Source organism: Paracoccidioides lutzii, assembly GCF_000150705.2.
Source record: "Paracoccidioides lutzii Pb01 unplaced genomic scaffold supercont2.32, whole genome shotgun sequence".
In the NCBI taxonomy this organism is placed as follows: Eukaryota; Fungi; Ascomycota; class Eurotiomycetes; order Onygenales; family Ajellomycetaceae; genus Paracoccidioides; species Paracoccidioides lutzii.
The window spans coordinates 151,975-174,274 of NW_015440978.1; the positions used below are offsets into that span (position 1 = coordinate 151,975).

A 22,300-nucleotide genomic window follows, 5' to 3' on the forward strand; every position below is an offset into this window, starting at 1 on the left:
CAGTGGGGTTGTGATCTTTGAGAAATCTCTGATAAATCATCTATAGAAATTGGCAAAGCCTAAAAATTCTCATACATCTTTAAGAGTAGTAGGTGTTGCCCATTTCAAAACAGCTTTAACCTTCTCTGAATTCATTCATATACCCTTGCCTGCTTCAATGATGAATTCAAGATATTTTGTGCTGTTCATCTTAAACTCACTCTTTCTGATGTCTGCCTGCAGGCCTGCTTCCTGTAGACACATAAGCATCTTTTGTACATGCTCACAATGCTCCTGTAAGCTTCTTGAGGAAAATATCAAGAAGTCATCTAGATATCCACATAATGCCCAGTTGATATATTTTTGAAATGTGCTCAGAGCATTGGCCAAATCAAAGAGTGTAACCAGCTAATCAAATAGTCTATATCTGATTCTAAAGGCCATCATTCACTCATCACCTTCTGTGATTTGAATCTTATAAAAAGCTGCAATAATGTTCAGCTTAGTGAATCATTTAGTCTGTTCAATTCACTGTAGAGTCTCACTGATTAATGATAGAGAATATTGATTCTTTCAGGTGATTTTGTTAAGAGCTTGATAGTCCACATAGAATCTTAGCCCACCTCCAGACTTCTTTACAAATAGTACAGGAGCGGCCACAGGGGAGTTGCTCACTCTAATAAAACTCTTATCTAGATAATCTGTAAGAGTCTTTTACAAAGCCAGTAGTTCCTCTCAAGATATATTATATAATGAGCCTCAAGGGGGTTGTTCTGTGCTATTATCAGCCTTTTTAATCAGTTCAATCTCATGATCTCTATCTGAGTCACAAAGTGGAGGTAGAGCATCAGCAGCTTTCTTATCAAATACATCCAAAAACTCATGATAATGTTCAGGCAGCTTTTCTCTAGGGTCAATCTTTGATTTCACTTCTAGAGTCTTTTGAATGTCAGTCAAACTGACAGTAAAGATCTTAATGTTTCACTTCTCTCAAGTGCTCACAAGTCTAGAGAAGTTTATGACAGAGATGGGAATCACATCAGCTTTTGCATTTGAACTAGACTCTACCTCTATGCCACTCTCTTCAAATCTCACAATTCTTCAGTGAGGGATCACAGTTGCCTTTTGCTGGGCCAGCCAGGGGTCACCTAGATACATATCATGACCATGTAACCCATTCACCACATAGAGAAAGGCTTATTCAGTTACATGACTGTCTATATCAATTCAAATGCCAGTCACTATGCTCATGGAGAGTTCCATGGAGTCTTCAAAGCTGATCATTTTAACAGGAGGAAATTCAATGCACAGAAGCTTATGCTTGTTAATGTAGAATTGAGAAATAAGATCATAGACATTACATTCACTGTCTATCATTGCTCTAGTTGAAAAGGCATTATCTACTAAAGCATCAACAGTGAAGGGTTTGAATATCATCTTAGATTTAAATCTTCTCCATTGCTTTCTCATAAGCTTCTTATTTTGCTCCTTCCAGTGTCTTTTGATTGAAGCTACTCTTTTTCTCAAATCCTCACTCATATCTGCATTGTCGTTGTCCAGTACTGGCTTGAGAATCACCTTAGCTATTGTGGAGGTGGCAGAGCATCTGAGAGGTTTGAACAAGCAGCTCTTAATTATATGACCTCTGACTTCACATCTCAGGCACAGGCCTTGCTCTCTTCATTGATTAACCTTTGTCTGATTTACCAATTTGATGTGGTGAGCACTTGAGGTCATAGCACCAGGAGAGAGATTCATCAGATCATCAGCAGAAGCTTGAGACTGATTTCATCAGTCAAGGACAGCATAACAAAGTAGAGAGTGTAAATTAAATATTGTATGATCTGAAGAAGATCTGCTCTCATGACATTTAGACCACTGCCTTAAAGTCTTAAGCTCAGAGAGTTGATGATCAACTAATTTAAGCTCCTTGCAGTAATTCTTATAGAGAGATGATTCTCTTACACCCATCATACCTTCTCTCAGCTCCATGCTTAGAGCAGATTTCAAATACTTCTTTTTAATATGATCATTCTATCTGTGACCATCAGCTTCCAGCAGTAGCTGATTAAATTTGAGCAAAAAGTTAAAGAGAGCTCTTCTACTCTGTTGTAGATTGTTGAGCTTTTGCATAGTCTTTTCTTGTCATGCAGAATCACTAAAGAGCATGCATGTCTGCTTCAGTAAGCTCTCTACTGTGAAGTTGATCTTGTTCTTATTATTCTCAATTCAGGGGTAAACTTGAGCTGCTGCCATTCCTTCCAGTCTTGAGTACATATATCAAGCACATTTCTCATTATTATCTAAAGCTTTCCCATTGATCTTAAGTTTTGATTGAAGCTTTAGCTCTCACTGAGGGTAGTGCTTCAGATTAGAATCATCATACTTCTTGCAGTCCAGTAGCTTGGTCTTTGGTCTTCTGACTATAATAAATAGTTATGAGTTCAATTGAGAGAGAGTTGATGTTGAGGTGTTCAAAGCTTGTTGTAGATTAGCTATTTTAGCTTGCTGAGCTGCTATTAAATCTCTGTTCTCACACTGGACCTGTTTCTACTGTTGGAGAAAGGCCATTCATTGTTGTTCAAAGCTGCTGGGGGTGTCCCTGCTCATTGCTTTGTGTTGATTCATTTGTGTATTTGTTGTACAAGTCTGCTGCTTTATCTCATTCAGCTAGACATTTTCAATGTTGCTTGTTCATTTGTTAGCATGATTGCTAACCCAGTCTATTCATATATCAGTGCTATCACTGAACTTCATGATGCAGGATTTAAGACTCTCAATAGTCTATCATATGTCAGCACATTTGCTGAGCTTTATGATACAGGATTAAGGCTCTCAGTGACCTATCAATGAAAGGAGTGAAGCAATTCATAATGTAAAGGGTTAAGCTCTAAGAACTAGAGGCTAGTCCTCCTATATAACAAGGACAAATTGCTTGAGAAAGGGAAGAAAAGAATGAGATGAGAACTCAAGCTTAAGCAAGCTCGCGTAGCATGATCACGTGCGCACATGCAAACAATGGCTAGGCTGAGTCAGCCAGCCAGAGCAAATCTAGGGGTTCAACCCCTTATACTTTTAATTATTTGATATTTAATGAAAATAGAATTCTTCATCCTTTCAATCAATGAGAGAATTGAGTTGTTTGAGTTAGAGAAATTCTAGTATCATATTATAGTCTAAAAGTTTAATAATATGAAAAAAATAAAGTTCTTCAATAATAGTTTTTTTATTATTTGAGACTTCTATTTTTAGATTGATAATTTCAAATGAGTGTATTTGATGACTGTTAAATCTCTCTTTTCTGCATGATATGTACTCTGTTGATTGTTATTTACATGATTTGACTTAGAATTTACTGTTAAAACTTACTTGAGCTTCAGAATCTATAAAAGTAAGAATCACTGTATTATCTATAAGTGTTAGAATTTAAATAGAAAGAAGAAAGAATAGACTTAATAATTACTGACTTTTGAGTATGATAAGAGTTATCATTACAGTATGAATAACACTTCTTATTTACTTTTTACCTTTTTTAGATTTAATTTGAAAGAAAGCTTTGATAAAAGCTTTGAAGTTGAAAATTTATCTTCAGAGAGTTTGTTCTTCTGAGTCTTATAGTCTGCATTGTAGTTTGTGAACCTTTAGTAAATATTACATCAGATGTCAGAGCACTTCTTGTGTTTTCAGCTTTTTTTTAAACACTGTTGATATATCATCATGTAAATCTTTTCTGTGAGTAGTATTCTTTTGTTGTATAGTTATACTTACTAATGTGATAGTTTTTGAAATATTACTCTTCACAATATTCAATTTTATGATAAAAGTATCATAGAAGAAATCTTGCAGCTTGACTATATATCTCTCAAATTCTACATAAAGAGAGAGTAAAATCTTGTCCAATAGGTGTATCTTTCACTGATAATTACTATATTTCTCAAGAAGATAATTCTCAATTGACTAAAGAGTAAATACAAAGTTATAAATAATTTGATTTTCAGATTATCTTAATGTCTGATACTTTAACTCATAGTCTTGACTTGTCTTGTCTGAATTGATGATCTTAGTATAAATTTAGTTATAGAATTCATTCCAGATAATTGATATCTTCAGTTTGATGTAGTATTATTGTCATTTCTATTGCAGTTCAGTATTAAAATATATTACTACTTTAAAAATCTTATATTTATCATTATTTTCAAAGTAATGTTCTTGATAGATATAAAAGACAAAGCTTGAAAAGATAAAGTCTTCTAGTTTTTTGAGACTTTTTGCCTTAAACTTATTTAAAAGTTTTTAAATTAGTGCAGAATGAGGCTTGGAAGAAGTAAAATTGATACTAATAATATGATCTATTGACTCTACTTCATACTGCTTGCTTCTAGAGATTTGAAGTTCTGCATTAATAGTATTAACTTGTTATTATAGTTTGAAGATTTTTTTATATATCTCTTGTTGTTTTTATTCTTGTTAAACTATCTGAATCTTTTCATCTACTGATATAAAAAGTGCTTTAATATTTTATTTTAAAGTCAGACTTGATGATTATTTGTAGAAAGTTTCTTTTATACACACTTTTTCATTGAATGTTGTATGTGAGATGTCAGTTCATAGATTATGTTTTGAACTCATTGTTATAGACTTAACAAGTAACCTCTATTAGAGTATTTAAAAACTATGAGAACACTAATATAAATGAACTAAGTGTCAAAAAAAAGTACAATAAGCTTTATAATTAAAATTGTAAAAGAATAGATATATTGATATTGTGAGTACTATAAAAAGAAGAGAATAGTAATAAATGAAATATATATGTAGAATTGAATATGTAGAGGATTAAGCTCTAAGAACTAGAGGCTAGTCCTCCTATATAACAAAGATGAATTGCTTGAAAAAGGGAAGAAAAGAATGAGATGAGAACACAAGCTTAAGCAAGCTCACGTAACATAATCACATGCGCACATGCAGCATGATTATGTGCACATATGCAAATGATGGCTAGGCTGAGTCAGCCAGCCAGAGCAAATCTAGGGGTTCAGCCCCTTATAATACCTCCCTTCTCCCTCTTTGTTGCAGGTCTTTATGACTATTTAAAGCTCTCTTTATATCTAATTTTGCCTGCTGAGAGGCCTCCCAAGTGTTCAAAGCCTTCACTTCTTGTAGAAGACTTGCATCATTTCATGTAGACTTAGTCCAACCTACTCATTTAACAAGGTATTGCTTTTTCCTCTAGTAGATTTGTTTACCTCAAATTTCCTCAATCTCAAACTCAGATCCTTTCACAGTCTCTATAGTAAGTGACTGCTAGTCAGTTTGCCTCTGACTAGGCAAGGAATTTGTTGCTACTGCATGTAGAAGCTTTACATTAAAGACATTGTGAATGTCAGATGAGATATTCAGTTGATAAGCATGAAATTCTATCTTTTCTAGCACAGTATATTGATTGTATTTCACATCCAGCTTCTTGCACAGATGATTAGTTCTTATGTTCTCTAAGCTCAATCAGATCTTATCTCTGAGTTGAAAGCTTGAAGCTGAGTCTCTTCATCTATTTACATTGTTCTCTTGAGATTGCTGAGCATCTGTCATTTTTGCTTAAGCTCACTTCAACACTTCACAGGCCTTCTTCATATAATCATCTGCAAACTCAATAGAATTACATAATGTTTCAACAGAGGATGCATCAGCTATATCAATAAAGGAGACATGGAAAAGATGTGTTAAAAAGAATAAGCTCACATCTGTTGAAGCAGCATCTCTATTATTGATGATCAGCTTTGTCAGAGAGAGTCATTCACATCAGTTATTCTGTTGAAAGCTAATGTACTTATGTAGATAGATTTTTAGAGTCTAGTTCATTCACTCTATAGCTTTATCAGTCTCTGAGTAATATACTATGAAGAGTTATCTTTTAATGTTTAATTTCTCACACATCTGAGTTCAAAACATGCTTGTGAAAGCTGACTCTCAATCTGACACTACTGCCTTAGAGATGTCATGTTAAGAGATGATGTTATGAAGGAACACTCTAGTCACTGTCTCTGCATCAGTTTTCTTAACTGCTTTTAATATAATTTTCTTGATTAGTCTGTCTGTTATAATCATGATATTTGTATATTCTTTAGAGCTTGATAAGTTCACAATAAAGTCCATAGAAAGCTCCTGCTACATGTATTCAGGAATAAAGAGAGACTTAAGCAGTCCCTGATATTGATCTCTCTATACAGTGTTTGATCTGCAAAGATAGCAGTTTCTGATCATTCTTCTCATATCAGCAATATAGCCTGGCCAGTAGAACTTATATTTTAGAACTTCTGTCATTTGCTCTCACTCAGGATGGTCAGTAAGAGATGAGTCATGAGTCTCATATACTAATCTGATTCAAAGAGATTTGAAGTCTGGCATTCACTTATGATCTCAAAAGAGAAGCTCTCTGTTCTCATTAAAGAGCACTCAAAGACAAAGATCTTAATACTGAGTTCAAAAGAAAATCTGAATCTTCTCTCACAAAGAGTCTGCTTCAGACATTGCAGAATCTTGTCATTTTTATGAGCCTCATTTCACTGAGCTTGAACAGACATCTCAGGTTTCACACTAGCAGCAGCCACTCTTAGTTCCATTTCAGGTGCCAGTACATTAAACTTAAGTAGTTGATCTTGTCTTTGCTTGATTCTCTCATCATTAGCACTCTGTGGCATGTTCTGCTCTATTTGTGATAGAGTGTCTGGTTCAGCATTCAACTTCTCTGGCCAGTAATCAATTCTGAAGTTGAATTGATAAAGAATATCTATTCAATATAGCTATTTTGTATTTAGTCTATGTGTAGTCATAAAGTATTCTAGATTCTTATGATTTATAAGAATTTTGAATTTCTTTATACTTTGTAGCTCAGCATTTTATTTCTTTAAATACTCAATTATTGTTAATAACTTCTTATCATAAATCTCATAGTTGTATTCTGCAGGTGAATGCTTGTGAGAGAAGAAGGCATATGAGTGTAGAATGCTCTACTCATCATATTGTAGTAGCACTTCTTCTGAGATATAATCTGAGAAGTCTGTTTTCAATATAGTCTCACAGTTAGGGTCAAATTGAAGCAGGATTGGAGCAGAGATAAACATTGATTTTAGATACTTAAAAGCTTTCTCAGCCTTGCTCATCCACAAAAAGGAAACATTCTTGCATGTAAGAATTGTCAGTGAGGTCACAATCTTTGAGAAATCTCTGATAAATCATCTATAGAAATTGACAAAGCCTAAAAATCCTCATACACTCTTAAGAGTAGTAGGTGTTGCTCATTTCAAAACAGCTTTAACCTTCTCTAAAATCATTCATATATCCTTGTCTGCTTCAATGATGAATTCAAGATATTTTGTGCTGTTCACCTTGAACTCACTCTTTCTGATGTCTACCTGCAGACCTGCTTTCTTTAGATGCATAAGCATCTTTTGTACATACTCATAATACTCCTGTAAGTTTCTTGAGGAAAATATCAAGATGTCATCTAAATAGACTGAGCAGAAGTCATCCAGATATTCATATAATGCTCAGTTGATATATTTTTAAAATGTGCTCAGAGCATTGATCAAATCAAAGAGTGTAATCAGCCAATCAAATAGTCTATATTTGATTCTAAAGGCTGTCATCCACTCATCACCTTCTGTGATTTGAATCTTGTGAAAAGCTGCAATAATATCTAGCTTAATAAATTATTTAGCTCATTCAATTCACTGTAAAATCTCACTGATTAATGATAGAGGATATCAATCCTTTCAGATGATTTTGTTAAGAGCTTGATAGTCCACACAGAATCTTAGCTTACCCTCAGACTTCTTTGCAAATAGTATGAGAGTAGCTGCAGGAGAGTTGCTCACATTAATAAAACTCTTATCTAAATAATCTGTAAGAGTCTTTCACAAAGCCAGTAGTTTCTCTTGAGACATATTATATAGTAGGCCCTAAGGAAGTTATTCTATGCTATCATCAGTCTTTTTAATCAATTTAATCCCATGATCTCTACCTGAGTCATGAAGTGGGAGTAGAGTATTGGCAGCTTCCTTATCAAATATATTCAAAAACTTATGATAATGTTCAGGTAGCTTTTCTCTAGGGTTAATCTTTGATTTCACTTCTAGAGTTTTTTGAATGTCAGTCAAACTGACAGTGAAGATCTTGATGTTTCACTTCTCTTGAGTGCTCACAAGCCTAGAGAAGCTTATGACAGAGATGAAAATCACATCAGCTTTTGCATTTGAACTAGGCTCTACCTCTATATCACTCTCTTCAAATCTCACAATTCTTTGATAAGAGATCACAATCACCTTTTGCTGGGTCAGCCAATGGTCATCTAGATACATATTATGATCATATAACCTATTCACCACATAGAGAAAGGCCTGTTCAGTTATGTAACTGCCTATATCAATTTAAATGCCAGTCATCATGCTCATAGAGAGTCTCATAGAGTCTTCAAAGCTAGTCATTTTAACAGAAGAAATTTCAATGCACAGGAGCTTATACTTATTAACATAGGATTAAGAAATAAGATCATAGACATTACATTCACTGTTTATCATTGCTCTAGTCAAAAAAGTATTATCTACTAGAGCATCAATAGTGAAGGATTTGAATATCATCTTAGATTTAAATCTTATTTATTGCTTCTTCATAAGCTTCTTATTTTGCTTCTTTCAGTGTCTTTGGGTTAGAGCTACTCTTTTCTCAAATCCTCACTCATATCCACAATGTCATCATCCAGTATCAGCTTGAGAATCACTTTAGCTATTATGAGGGTAGCAGGGCATCTGAGAGATTTGAACAGACAGCTCTTAATTATATGACCTTCAGCTCTGCATCTCAAGTGCAGGCCTTGCTCTCTCTATTGATTAATCTCTGTCTGATTTATCAATTTGATGTGGTGGGCACTTGGGGTCACAGCATCAGGAGAGAGATTCATCAGATTATCAGCAGAAGCTTGAGACTGATTTTGTTGATCAAGGACAGTATGACAAAGTGAAAAGTGTGAATTAGACATTGTATGATCTGAAGAAGATCTGCTCTTGTGATGTTTAGATCACTGTCTTAAAGTCTTAAGCTCAGAGAGTTGATGATCAACTAATCTAAGCTCTTTGCAGTAATTCTTGTAGAGAGATAGTTTTCTTACACTCATCATGTCTTTCCTCAGCTCCATGCTTAGGGCAGATTTCAAATACTCTTTTTTAATATAATCATCTCATTTATGACCATCAGCTTCCAGCAGTAGCTGATTAAATTCAGGCAGAAAGTCAAAGAGAGCTCTTCTACTCTGTCATAGATTGTTGAGCTTTTGCATAGCCTTTTTCTGTTGTGCAGAATCACTAAAGAGCATGTGTGTCTGCTTCAGTAAGCTCTTTATCATGAAGTTGATCTTGTTTTTATTATTCTCAACTCAGAGGTAAACTCAAGCTGCTGCTATTTCTTCCAATCTTGAGTACACATATCAAGCACATTTCTCATTATTATCTAAAGCTTTCCTATTGATCTTAAGTTTTGATTGAAGCTTTAGCTCTCACTGAGAGTAGTACTTCAGATTAGAACTATCATACTTCTCACAGTCCAGTAGCTTGGTCTTTGATCTTCTGACTGCAATAAGTGGTTGTGAGTTCAATTGAGAGAGAATTGATATTGAGATGTTCAAAACTTGTTGTAGATTAGCTATTTTAGCTTGCTGAGCTGCTATTAAATCTCTGTTCTCACACTGAACCTGTTTCTGCTGTTGAAGAAAGATCATTCATTGTTATTCAAAGCTGCTGAGAGCATCTCTGCTCATTGCTTTGTATTGATTCATTTGTGTATTTATTGTACAAATCTGTCACTTTATCTCATTCAGCTAGATATTTTCAATGTTGCTCATTCATTTATTAGCACAATTGCTAACCTAGTCTATTCATATACCAGTGCTATCATTGAACTTTGTGATGCAGGATTTAAAGCTCTCAATAGCCTGTTGTATGTCAGCACATTTGCTGAGCTTTGTGATACAGGATTAAGACTTTCAGTGGCCTATCAATGAAAGGAGTGAAGCAATTCATAATGTAGAGGATTAAGCTCTAAGACCTAGAGGCTAGTCCTTCTATATAACAAGGATAAATTGCTTGGGAAAGGGAAGAAAAGAATAAGATAAGAATATGAGCTTAAGCAAGCTCGCATAACATGATCATGTGCGCATGTGCAAATGATAGCTAGGCTGAGTCAGCCAGCCAGAGCGAATCTAGAGATTCAGCCCCTAATAGAATAGAAGCTAATCACTAAATCTCTTAAAAAAACTTTAAGAATTTAAAATATTTATATATATGAATAAGTAGCAATAGATTTTATCTTTAATTTTTTGTGAAATAAGAAATTAGCAATATAGTAATTTGAATCTTCATGAAGTATTGATTCTAATCTTCAGAAAATATTAATACTAAAGAATTGATTTTTTGAAAAATACTAATCTGTACTAATTCTAAATGCTGAATTTTGAAATAATGCTGATTTTAAATGTTGAATTTTAAAATGATGCTGATTCTTTAGAAGATACTAATGCTAAAGTGCTTTGATAAGCAGTATGAAGATAAATACTTTAATAAGCAGTGTGATAAGCAGTGTAAGAGCAAAAAGCTTATATAAAGAGTCTTGACATCATAATAATAATATAAAAGTTTCAATTCATTTATCTAATTAGATAACTGCAATGAGAATATTAAACTGAAAATTAGAATGTGAAATAAATAAGTAGTTAAATATAAAAAGATAATTAAAAATTAAAATAAATTAATCTTAGTTCATATTACAAGCAACTGCACTATAATAAATATTTTAACTATTTTTTATTATTAAAACTTTATTTTTATATATATATTTTTTTATTATTATTTTATTTATTATATTAAAATATATTTATTTATATATTCTTTTATATTATAATAAAGAATAGTATATTAAAGATTTAAAAAATTAACTTTATTTAAACTTTATATATAATAATTATAAAATTATTTATATATTAATTATTAAGAATTAATATAAATTCTTTATTATAAAATATTTTAAAATAAATAAATTTAAAAAATATATAATTTAAAATTTATAAATATTAATTTTAGCAAATAGATAATTATTTATAACTATCTAAATAATTTTAAAAAACTTATAAAAAACTTAAAGCTAACTAGTTAGTTACTATGTGATACTCAACAAGAGTAGAGAAAACAGATTAATAAATACTTATAACTGTTACAGCGCAGCTGCTTGTATATGAATTAAGTTTGATTCACTCTGCTATGCTCTCAAGATTGATTTATTCTGATCTCAATCATATTCAGTTGCTCATGTTGATCTGATTCAATTCTCAATCATCTCTTTATATTCAGCTGCTCATTTATTCTTCATTCTAATTCTGAGTTTAGTATTCTCATCGCAGCTGTCTAGTTAGATAGATGAATTGAAACTATTGTCTTGTTATCATTCTGACTCTAGTTAAGTCATGACAATAACTCATTAAACAATATACTTTTAAAGATTAAATCTGATTATCTAGTTTACTAGATATCTATCACATAAAATATAATTTTTAAAGTTTTAAATAGTTACAACTACTATCTAGATATATTACTTAGTATTTATAATATATTTCATATGAATCTTCTTCAATGAGTTACTGTGATGGTGCTGGCTACTTGCGCTGGCTACTGCGCTATGACAACGTATGGCTACTGGGTCTAACGAAAACTGGCATTGACTCAAAAGGGTAATAGAAACTGCCTAGCAAACAGTCTAAGAAAACTGCCTAGCAACTACTCTGTAAGCAAATACCTCACAAAAACTGCCTAGCAACAGCATAGCAACCGCTAGTTTAAAGAACTATATAAATAGAGACTTCCTCAGAAGCATCTTAATATTTTGTTGAAATAGCTTATCTAACTGACAATTGAATATCTGTTTATCTGCATCTAGATTGAAGTCATAACAGTTACTACTGATCTACTTTTCTGATAAAATCAAAGTAATTAATATTTATTAGAATTATTTATAGAGAATAATAAACTTGAATATAAAATAGAGAAAATTTATATTAAATAAATAAATCACTGTTATTAAGAACTACTTATGAAATAAATTAATTATTCTCAGCTGCTCTAAGACTTTAAATTCATATTAAAAAATATTATCATACTCATTAAATATATAATATTATCTATAATTACTGATTACTCTCTCATTACTCTACTTACTATTATTAAAGATATTAATATTTCTATAAATAGAGAAAAATATTATAAAGATTATATTTTATTTTATTTTTTTTTTATTTTTCAAACTTTATCTTTATATAAGTCTTAATTATTTTTATATAACTTCTTTATCTTCATTTAAATTTTTATTATTCTTGTTTAATTCTTTCTTTATTATTAAAACTTTGTCTTAATATAATTTTTATTTTTTTTTATTTTATTTTTTACTTTCAACAATTTGTTTTTTAATGTTTAAATGTATTAGTTATCAACTACTAACAATATCTAGTTTATTACATATAAATTGATTCTTTGATGATCAAATTTTAATTACTTAAATTAAAAATATAAATTAAATCTTTTTTGTAAAATAATTTTCTACTTCTATTATTCATTATATTTTTTTAATAAATACGCAAATGCTTGCAAGAAATAGAAAAAAAAAAAAAAAAAAAAAAAAAAAAAAAAAGAAAAAAGAAGAAAGAAGAAAGAAAGAAAAAAGAAAGAAAAGAAAAAGAAAAAGAAAAAAATAGTGAAAATAAACAGCACACGGCATGTGATCCTGCCGACTATGAATTTCTCTTGCTCGATCGATCCTTGGAGTAGTCTGACGCTACTTGTAGAATGTTAGTCTGGTGTAAGCTTGTGAATCAATGAAGACGCTGACAAAGGAGAAATAGGGGAGGGACATGCTCTCAAACTTGTGGCTTTCCTCCCTAAATCTAGCCACTTTCAATTTCTTCGATGGACTCTCCTGTTGAAACAGTTTAACTACTGCAGCTATGATAACAATGGGTTTGTCTCTGTGAGCCGCACATGACGGATAGACCCTGGGCACAACCTCATCCGGCCCTGGTTCTGCCACACAGTTGGGCCTTTGCCCACATATGGAGTGTATTTTGTTTCTCCTCATACACCCACATGCAAAAGATTCTGTCGCTATCTCACACATATTCGAAGGTGCTAAGGCGGTATGTGTATGCCTTTAGGATCGTTATATAATGAGATGTAGTTCGAGGCTCTGAGGGTTGAATGTAGATTTGGCATATAGAACTGGATGTGATGTGAAGAAATAATGAAGCAAGAAGAAAGAAACAGAAAACAGAAGAAACTTATATAGCCCTGGAGGCGGGACCTAGGCTCTGTATGAGGTTGGAACTTTCCATCGTTTGCAAAATTCAACCTAAGGCAACTATTTCGAACCAAGTCGAAGCTGCGCAGCCACGCGATGAGAGCGTATAGTCGGTAACATCCCAGTAAAGATGAGGCAGAAAATGTGGAGACGGTAAATCTATCAAAAAGGGCTAATTGCAGAGAGTAAGGAGCCTCAGCACTGTTAAAATGGTGATTAGCATCACTTCTTAATTTCGCGTAATTTGCATCGCGCATTGGGAATCAACGGGGAAACATCCAGAGAGGTGGGGTTAAGGGAAGACCCAGTTGGGGCTGAAAGTGGTAAATTCATGCAATCAGTCCCATTATATACATCATTCTCTTTGGCTCTGGATGCTTTCTGCTGTCGCTTTGTGTGCGGGTGACTTATGTGTATGGGGTGCATGAGTATATCGAAGTTCCATTCCGCGTAGCGGATTTCCCCATGGACGGTGCGAACAGGGGAGAAATGCCGAGAAGGAGGATATGGACAGACCCCATTGCATGTACAAGTCATCGTCGTCAAAATCTCTGGTCGTCATTGGATGGGGAAAGAAAAAAAAAGGATTACGGTGTTATAGGAAATAGGGCTTCTGGAGGGGGCTAAATGTCTCACGGAATCTTCCGCATCTGTAGGGCCCGCACCCTTAATGTATAAACTCATTGTAAACTGCAAAGTTGGCCAGCTGCTTGGCATCTATGTAGGTACCTAGATATGTAGCCAGGCTGTCAGGTGCTGGTTGTTGCAAGTGCACCGGAAATGGGGGAAAAAGTTCGATGAATTGAGACGACCGTAGAAGGCAAATAACAAAAAAGAGAAAATAGGAAAAGAGGAAAGAAGAACAGATAAGCAGAAGCAGTGGAAGAAATGGATGCAGCCAGCTATCATAAATTAGGCTGACCGCATGGTTATCGTGGAGGTTCCCTGAGCAAGTCCATGGTTTGGCGCTGCACACATAGGCAACCCGCTTGCAGGAAGAAGCCGTGAGGAGAAGCAAATGTGAAAATAATATAAGATATGATGAATGAAGACAGGGGTATCAAAATGAGAGAGAATATGACTTTCAAAGTAGACATAACCGAAAAGAAAATAAATTGAAGAACAAATTAGTTTGAACGTATCTCAAACAACCACTCCAGTAGAGCATTGGTGAATGGGCTCCAGTACCGTGACGGCCTTTCGCAGTTAATAACCAGGAGGGAGTTTTAATAGCATACGTCACGGGTTCTGGACAGCGAAAAAGATTCTCTCCAGGTAGTTTCTCTGTGGGGGGAATAATCACCATCATCACAGGTTTGCTAAGGAGGCATCAGACCGTGGGGTATTCTTCCCTTTTAGAATTCAGGGGCTACACGGCCTGTTCCTGCTGGGCGTTTGTGCCAAGATGAACGTAAAAGCATAAGTTATCGATGTGTGCTTCTTTGAAAATACATGGAAGATAAAATGGAAGAAGAGGGGAGAAGGGAAGAGGAAAGGATATCGTATCAACATGTGGGCCCAAGGGTGTTTAGGCTCCTTGATCTGACAGCTGGCGATATGAGTGGAGGAAAGGCCATTGTGGATGGCTTGGAACAACACATAGTTACATATTTAACGTTGAGTCCTGTTTTGATCTTGGCATTATTTTCTAGGGAATGCAGATTTCAGTGTTTCACAACAATAAAAACCAACCTTGCTCTCACTTAAGAGGGTGCAAATATGAATTTGATGCCATGTTTGGTGACTAGACATGCTTCTCGCACTCTTTTGAAAAAGGTGCCTTGCTTTTTTTTGTCTGGTTGTGGGTGTGTGCAGTGTTTACAAAAGCCTATCTTTTCCGCTCATATCATTCTAACCTCGACTGGTCAGGGGTAATTGGCTGAGCTGACAATCACTGCAATGGCCACAATGCTTACAGGACAGGAATAGGAAACAAGGAGGCATGTGAGAAAACCTGGTGACAAAGAAATCGACACGATCGTGAAGGTGATGAAGGGACTCGGATTTTGAAAGCTGGATAATGCGGTCCATAGGCTGTTGTTTCATGCCGCATCTCTAAGGCTCAGCATTTAATTTCGTTAAATCCTAGATTTCGTTTCATATAAGATCAAGGGGTGGTATCGAGGAGTCAAGTCATTGAATCAGCCGATTCCGTAGAAACATGTCCTCTACCCATTCAAAAATGAACATTAAAGTAGAAGAGAGGACTTGACAAATTCTAACCTTTGGGGTTTCTTTTCGCACAAAAAAAAAAAAAAAAAAAATAACTGAAAGAAAAGAAACAAAGCTTTTAACAGCAGACTAACAACAGAGATCTTGTCATTCTATGGCTCTTCCTCATCTCAACATCAAACACTTAACATGCATCCATGGCAAAAAGCTCTCTCTTCATTTCAAGGAATAAGAAGTACTTTTCCAGACCAACCTTAACAGCAGAAGCAGGAAATGAACAAGGAAGAATGAAAAACAATTAGGAAATCCATTTTAAGTGCAAAAGTTAACAACAAATCACAGACATCCATATGAGAGCATTGTCAGCAACATTAAAAATGAATCGCATAAAAGCAGAGAAACTAGAGCTTGAAACTCAAAACAAAAGAGAAGCGGACGGAAAAGTAGTTATCACCCAATCCCCAAGCAACCTTTACACATATCACATAACACCTACTTCGTTAACATTTCCGAACACCCTCTTATCTCCGCATCTGCTCCCTTTCAACTTCATACATGAAATCAAAATACGGCTTATCGAAATGGTGGACACGGACGTATCCGTCCTCTCCACCAGATGCATAGGCTGTCCCCAACGGATGCGCGGCGATTGTGTTGAGGGGACCGAAGTGGCCCTTGACACGGCCAATCTCGTCCTCGAAGATTTTGTGGTAGAAACGGGCTTCGAATTTACCCTGGCGGGCATCAGTCGTGGTGACGTCCATGGCTGCTTGGCCGCCGCCGAGAATTACGAATTCTTTCTTTACTGTTAGGGCGGCGGTGTTGAGCGGTGTGTCTGCTACGTAGGTTTTGAGGATGGCGAGGTTTCGGGCGGAGATTATCTGGGTATTGGTGTTAGTTGTATGTTTCGGTAAATTTTCTTTGTCTTTATTTTGAGACGGCATGGAATTGGGACGTACCTTGGCACTCTTGTCTTTGGATGCAGTGATGAAGTATGTTCTGTCAGGTGAAAATTGAATGTCGTTAATTTGGTAGTCGAATTCATGGGCTTGGACGTTTTCGAGTTGTTCTCCGGTCTGTGATTACGATGAAAGTGTAAATATAGAAAAATGAAACACATGCCCAACAAAACGTGCACATAGCTCCTATTGAGAGTCGTACCTTCGCGTCATATTGGCTGACACTACCATCCTCGTGTCCAGCAATGATATATTTCGACAAGAAACTCCACCCAGCAACCGTTGCTTTGCTCTCTTCGCATGTAATCTTCAATGTAGGCTCATCAGGCTGGTCATCCAAGTTATTTCCATTTTTGTCTCCATACCGTATGTCAAAGACCACAATGGTAGCCAGATATCCCATACGCTTCTCGGTCACGCCCAGCAGCCGCTTGCCATCCACGCTGAACTCCACCCGCTTGACAGCTGTAGGGAAATCCCAGACCTTAACACACTCGCCCGTCTTCGTATTCCAGAGTCTGATGGTGTTGTCTGCAGCACCGGTAGCAACGAGAGCACTATTTGGAGAAACATCGACAGTCCAAAGGGCACCCTGGTGTCCGTGGTATGTGCCTAATCTTTCGCCATTGGCGGAGAACCAAGCGCAGAGAATCTTGTCCTTTGCAACTGAGAACAGAAGATCACCATCACGGTTGAATTTTATTTGATTGATAGACCGTTCCTATAAATCCCGCACGCGTTAGCCGGGAAAGAAATTGGAGCAAAACATGGGGCTAAATTGCGGAGAAGGGAATATATTTATTTAAATGGGCTTGCCGTACATGGCCTTGGAGTAGGATGGGTCTCATATTGACTGCAGCAGATGTCCGGTAGTAAATTCAGGAGAACAAGCTGTAACAAAGTATATATACTGTAGACGCTTGCTACGCTTAACGGACAAGCTTAATAGGCTGCTGAGTGGATATGTCAGAAGTTGGAAGGGAGATGGTGTTTTTGTATATCCATCTGTATCTTGTTGCTCTACAACCAAAATGTAATTTCGTCGCACACTTTGATTAATGCCAAGAGTTATGTTACCATACGTGGGTATCGAGGCAATACCGGGATCCGGGGCTACAATAGGCCGGGGGAAATTTAAACTCTAATCCAACTGCAGAAATTGGATGCTGACTTAGTCATCGATTCTTGGGATCCTGGAAAAAAACATCGGAGAAAAATTTATTTGTAAAAAAATTAAAAAATAAATAAATAAACAAAGAGAAAAAATAAAAAAATAAAAAAATAAAAAAATTGAGAATGCAAATTAGAGATAATTCAAATGATATTATAGTGCGAGATAAATAAGCACTAAAATTGACCTGCTCGATATATATGACACCAATCTGGATATGAGAGTGAGACTCGGACGTTAAAACTGTAGCGTTTTCAGTCGTATTGTATGGAGTAACTCCATCGTCGATCAGGTCAAGTCTTTTTCCTCATTTATTTGAGTCTTTCAGGTTAGGCACCGCACACTTTTAGTCAGGCAATTCAGCTTGCTGGCGCCAACAAAAAGTTTGGCGTAGGAGCCGCCCCAGCCTCTAGAAGCAGGATATCATAGGATATCACTTAAGCATCGATCACAGGCCAGACCGAGGGTCATGCCGGTGCCCGCTGCGTCAGGTATTGTGTGTCGAGCCCATCCACTCCGTTTCCCGCCGATTCCCCGCCATCGACACCACCAGCCCAATTCACTTACTCGATCCCACCTCATCGCTCAGCTTCACGCCCACCACGGCACTAGACTGGCGGCAAGGCGTTTCTCTTCATTTCCTACCAGATCTCGTCTTATCTCCGTCCCTCATTTCGCGACTGCTCACGTCCACAAACTCGACCCCACCGACGATTCACTCTCACTGTGGGCGGGAAAACGCTCCTTTTCATCCACAAATTCTAATATGGCAGCCATCAAAATTGATGGCACAGCGATTGCCAAAAATATCAGGGAGCGATTGAATGCTGAGATTCAAAAGTCTCAACAAACAAATCCCAGATTCAAGCCCAGCTTGGTAATTTTCCAAAGTGTGTATTAATCAATTTTCATGACATAAAATCTCTGCGTTCTGTCACAAGGTTTAAATGATTTTAAAGCTAATTGGATTTTCTTTTAACATAGTTGGAGACAGATCGGATTCCAGTACGACAATAGACCATGTCTTGTCCTAGTTTAAACCTTGAATGTAGACTTACCGTAATATAGGTACATATGTGCGGATGAAACTGAAGGCTGCACAAGAGGTATGCCCCTCCTTCCCACCTATTCTCCTCCCAACTGGAATAGATATTGACTGCTTTTACGATCTCATTACAATAGGCAAACATCCAATGCAAACTCACTAAGTTTTCTGAAGAAATCAGTGAGCTTGAACTACTTCAGGAGATCACCCTTGCGAACAACGATTCTTCCGTCCACGGCATCCTCGTCCAACTGCCGCTTCCAAGTCACATTTCTGAACATACCATTACATCTGCAGTTGCTGATGAGAAAGATGTTGATGGATTCGGAGCCGTCAACATTGGAGAATTGGCCAAGAGAGGGGGCAAGCCTCTCTTTGTTCCATGCACTCCCAAGGGGGTTATGGAGCTCCTGAAAGTCTCTGGCATCGAGCTGGCTGGCAAGAACGCCGTAGTTTTGGGCAGAAGTGATATCGTCGGCAGTCCTGTTAGCTATTTGCTGAAGAGTGCAGATGCCACGGTCACTGTCTGCCATTCGAAAACTAAGGATCTCGAAAACATCATCAAGCAGGCAGATATTTTGGTTGCTGCCATTGGAAAACCTGAGTTTGTCAAGGGATCATGGCTTAAACCTGGCGTCGTTGTCATTGATGTTGGCACCAACTATATTGATGACCCAACGAAGAAATCAGGCCAACGGTTAGTTGGTGATGTTGAGTACTCTTCTGCCGTTGGAGTGGCATCACACATCACTCCAGTTCCCGGAGGTGTTGGCCCTATGACCGTAGCTATGCTTCTCCAGAACGTCGTTAATTCCGCGAGAAGCTACTTTGAGAAACAAAAGGATAGACACCTCACTCCCCTACCTCTTAAACTCCAAACACCAGTTCCTTCAGATATCGCAATATCTCGGGCCCAACGCCCTAAGCCTATCACCACTGTCGCTGCTGAGATCGGCATTGCGCCTCAGGAATTAGAACCATATGGACATACCAAGGCCAAGGTCACCCTTGACCTTTTGGACCGTCTCTCTCACCGTCGTAACGGACGATATATCTTGGTGTGCGGAATCACACCAACTCCTCTGGGGGAGGGAAAATCTACGACTACCATGGGCCTTACCCAGGCGCTTGGCGCTCATCTCAACAGAATAGCCTTTGCCAACGTTCGACAACCCAGTCAAGGACCTACCTTCGGTATTAAAGGTGGAGCAGCTGGAGGAGGTTACAGTCAGGTTATCCCCATGGACGAATTCAACCTTCATTTGACTGGTGATATCCACGCCATTACCGCCGCAAACAATTTGTTGGCTGCGGCCATTGAAACGAGGATGTTCCATGAATCCACCCAGAGTGACGCCGCCCTTTACAAACGGTTGGTACCAGCAAAGAATGGAAAACGCGAGTTCCAACCTATATTTTTCAGAAGATTGAAGAAATTAGGAATTACAAAGACCAACCCAGACGACCTCACCCCGGAGGAAATCAACCGCTTCGCAAGGTTGGACATTGATCCTGAAACAATTACGTGGCGAAGAGTTCTGGACGTCAACGATAGACATCTGCGCGGGATCACCATTGGCCAGGCCGCCACCGAAAGAGGCCACACTAGAGAGACTGGCTTTGATATTTCCGTTGCAAGTGAATGTATGGCTATTCTAGCCCTCAGCAATGACCTTGCCGATATGCGCGAGCGTCTGGGCAGGATGGTGATTGCTACATCCAAAAGAGGAGATCCCGTGACTTGCGACGACATTGGCTGCGGAGGTGCCCTAACAGCTCTGATGAAAGATGCCATCAAGCCAAATCTCATGCAAAGTCTTGAGGGAACACCAGTTTTTGTCCACGCCGGTCCCTTCGCCAATATTAGCATTGGTGCCAACTCCGTGATTGCCGATAAACTTGCCTTGAAGCTTGCTGGAACTGAGCCAGACGAGGACCATGAAGCGAAGACTGGTTTTGTCGTCACCGAAGCTGGCTTCGACTTTACAATGGGCGGAGAGCGTTTTTTCAACATCAAGTGCCGTTCATCAGGCCTTGTCCCAGACACCGTGGTCATCGTCACCACCGTCCGCGCAATCAAAGTTCATGGCGGGGGCCCCCCTATTGCCCCCGGCGCCCCATTGGCAGAGGAATACAAGACGGAAAACACAGAACTCCTACGAAAAGGTTGCGTCAACCTAAAAAAACACATCCAAAATGCCAAACAATACGGTATACCCGTAATAGTCGCTATCAACAAATTCGAGACTGACACCGACGCTGAAATCGCCGTGATTCGCGAGGAGGCCATTGCTGCAGGCGCAGAGGACGCCATCCCTGCCAACCATTGGGCTGAAGGTGGTGCCGGTGCCATCGAGCTAGCTAAGGGCATCATCATTGCCAGCTCGAAGCCCAAGGATTTCAAACTCCTGTATGATCTTGAAGGTACGGTTCAGGAACGCATCGAGCGCATCGGGAAGGACATGTATGGTGCGGAGAAGGTGGAGTTTAGCGAACTGGCTCAGAAGAAGGTCGATACATATACTAAGCAAGGATTCGGAAACTTGCCCATTTGCATTGCGAAGACGCAGTATTCGCTCAGTCACGATCCGAATCTCAAAGGCGCTCCCACTGGATACACTGTGCCCATTAGAGATGTCAGATTGGCTGTTGGTGCAGGATATCTGTACGTATTGGTTTTCTATGCTCACCATAAACATATTTCCCAAGGGAGATACCACTGCTAACGAGATTACTAGATATGCCCTTGCCGCCGATATCCAAACCATCCCCGGCCTGCCCACCGCACCAGGTTACCTGAATGTCGATGTAGACGCTGAGACCGGCAAAATCGACGGCCTTTTCTAGAGACTTTCTAAACATTCCTCCCTTTTCCTTCACTAACGAAACCTCCCTTCTCTCAAAATTTTTTGGATTCTTCTCAACAATCAACTTCATATATATACCACCTCCATGCAACAAGCCAATCCCAGGTGGATTTCCAGGTTCTGGAACCATCTTGTCATAGCACTACTAAGAGATAAGGCAAGACATGCTGATAGACGAATAATTCTGTCTGTCGATTCCGTTTAGCATTTTCTCGTACATTCCCCGCACTCCCTGAATTTTGAGCATTTCGTACATGATTATTTCCTACGGATACTTCATCCACTAGCTTCATGGGTGAGATTAAAGTATCATTTTCTTCTGTTTTCTTTATGCTTCTCTTTCTCTTCTACTATTATTCCTTCTTAGCCTTATACTTTCCATTCTTCTCTTCGTCCAAAACCGATGCTAGCACCTGTTGACCTACCTTGAAACCTTGTCCCTTTCTCCGTTAAATATTTCCACCCTGGCTTCTTTTTCAACATCTCGAGGTTATATCTATCCTATTCCCGCATATTGCCACCCATTCTATATTTCCGGCTCTAGTACATCCCAGCCTCACAGGATGAGCGTGTACGAACTTACACACACAACAAGAGATAACATCCTTACTAGCTAAAGAAATGAAAGAAAAAATGAAATAAACCCCCCACTTTTTTTTTTTTTTTTTTAATTTATAACTCTCCTCACGCCAATTTCAAATCACATTCGATTATGTGATTCCAG

The 22,300-nt window shown here is 37.5% G+C and overlaps 3 protein-coding genes across 3 annotated transcripts; 1 reads left to right on the forward strand and 2 right to left on the reverse strand.

Moving 5' to 3' along the window:
* Window positions 1-12,843: 12,843 nt before the first annotated feature.
* Window positions 12,844-13,899, reverse strand: PAAG_08347 (hypothetical protein; the record flags this gene model as incomplete). Its single annotated transcript, XM_015846487.1, has 5 exons — window positions 12,844-12,984; window positions 13,060-13,105; window positions 13,179-13,283; window positions 13,366-13,563; window positions 13,631-13,899. 5 exons carry the CDS (start codon window positions 13,897-13,899, stop codon window positions 12,844-12,846), a joined length of 759 nt encoding a protein of 252 aa, XP_015701151.1.
* A 2,156-nt stretch (window positions 13,900-16,055) lies between these two features.
* PAAG_08348 (eukaryotic translation initiation factor 3 39 kDa subunit) lies at window positions 16,056-17,341 on the reverse strand (the record flags this gene model as incomplete). Its single annotated transcript, XM_002789706.2, has 4 exons — window positions 16,056-16,415; window positions 16,494-16,610; window positions 16,696-17,214; window positions 17,315-17,341. The coding sequence occupies 4 exons, from the start codon at window positions 17,339-17,341 to the stop codon at window positions 16,056-16,058; spliced, it is 1,023 nt and encodes a 340-aa protein (XP_002789752.1).
* Window positions 17,342-18,133: 792 nt separating this feature from the next.
* PAAG_08349 (C-1-tetrahydrofolate synthase) lies at window positions 18,134-21,556 on the forward strand (the record flags this gene model as incomplete). The annotated part of the gene is made up of 5 exons (XM_002789707.2): window positions 18,134-18,554; window positions 18,649-18,669; window positions 18,733-18,770; window positions 18,847-21,374; window positions 21,448-21,556. 5 exons carry the CDS (start codon window positions 18,134-18,136, stop codon window positions 21,554-21,556), a joined length of 3,117 nt encoding a protein of 1,038 aa, XP_002789753.2.
* Between the last annotated feature and the right edge of the window lie 744 nt (window positions 21,557-22,300).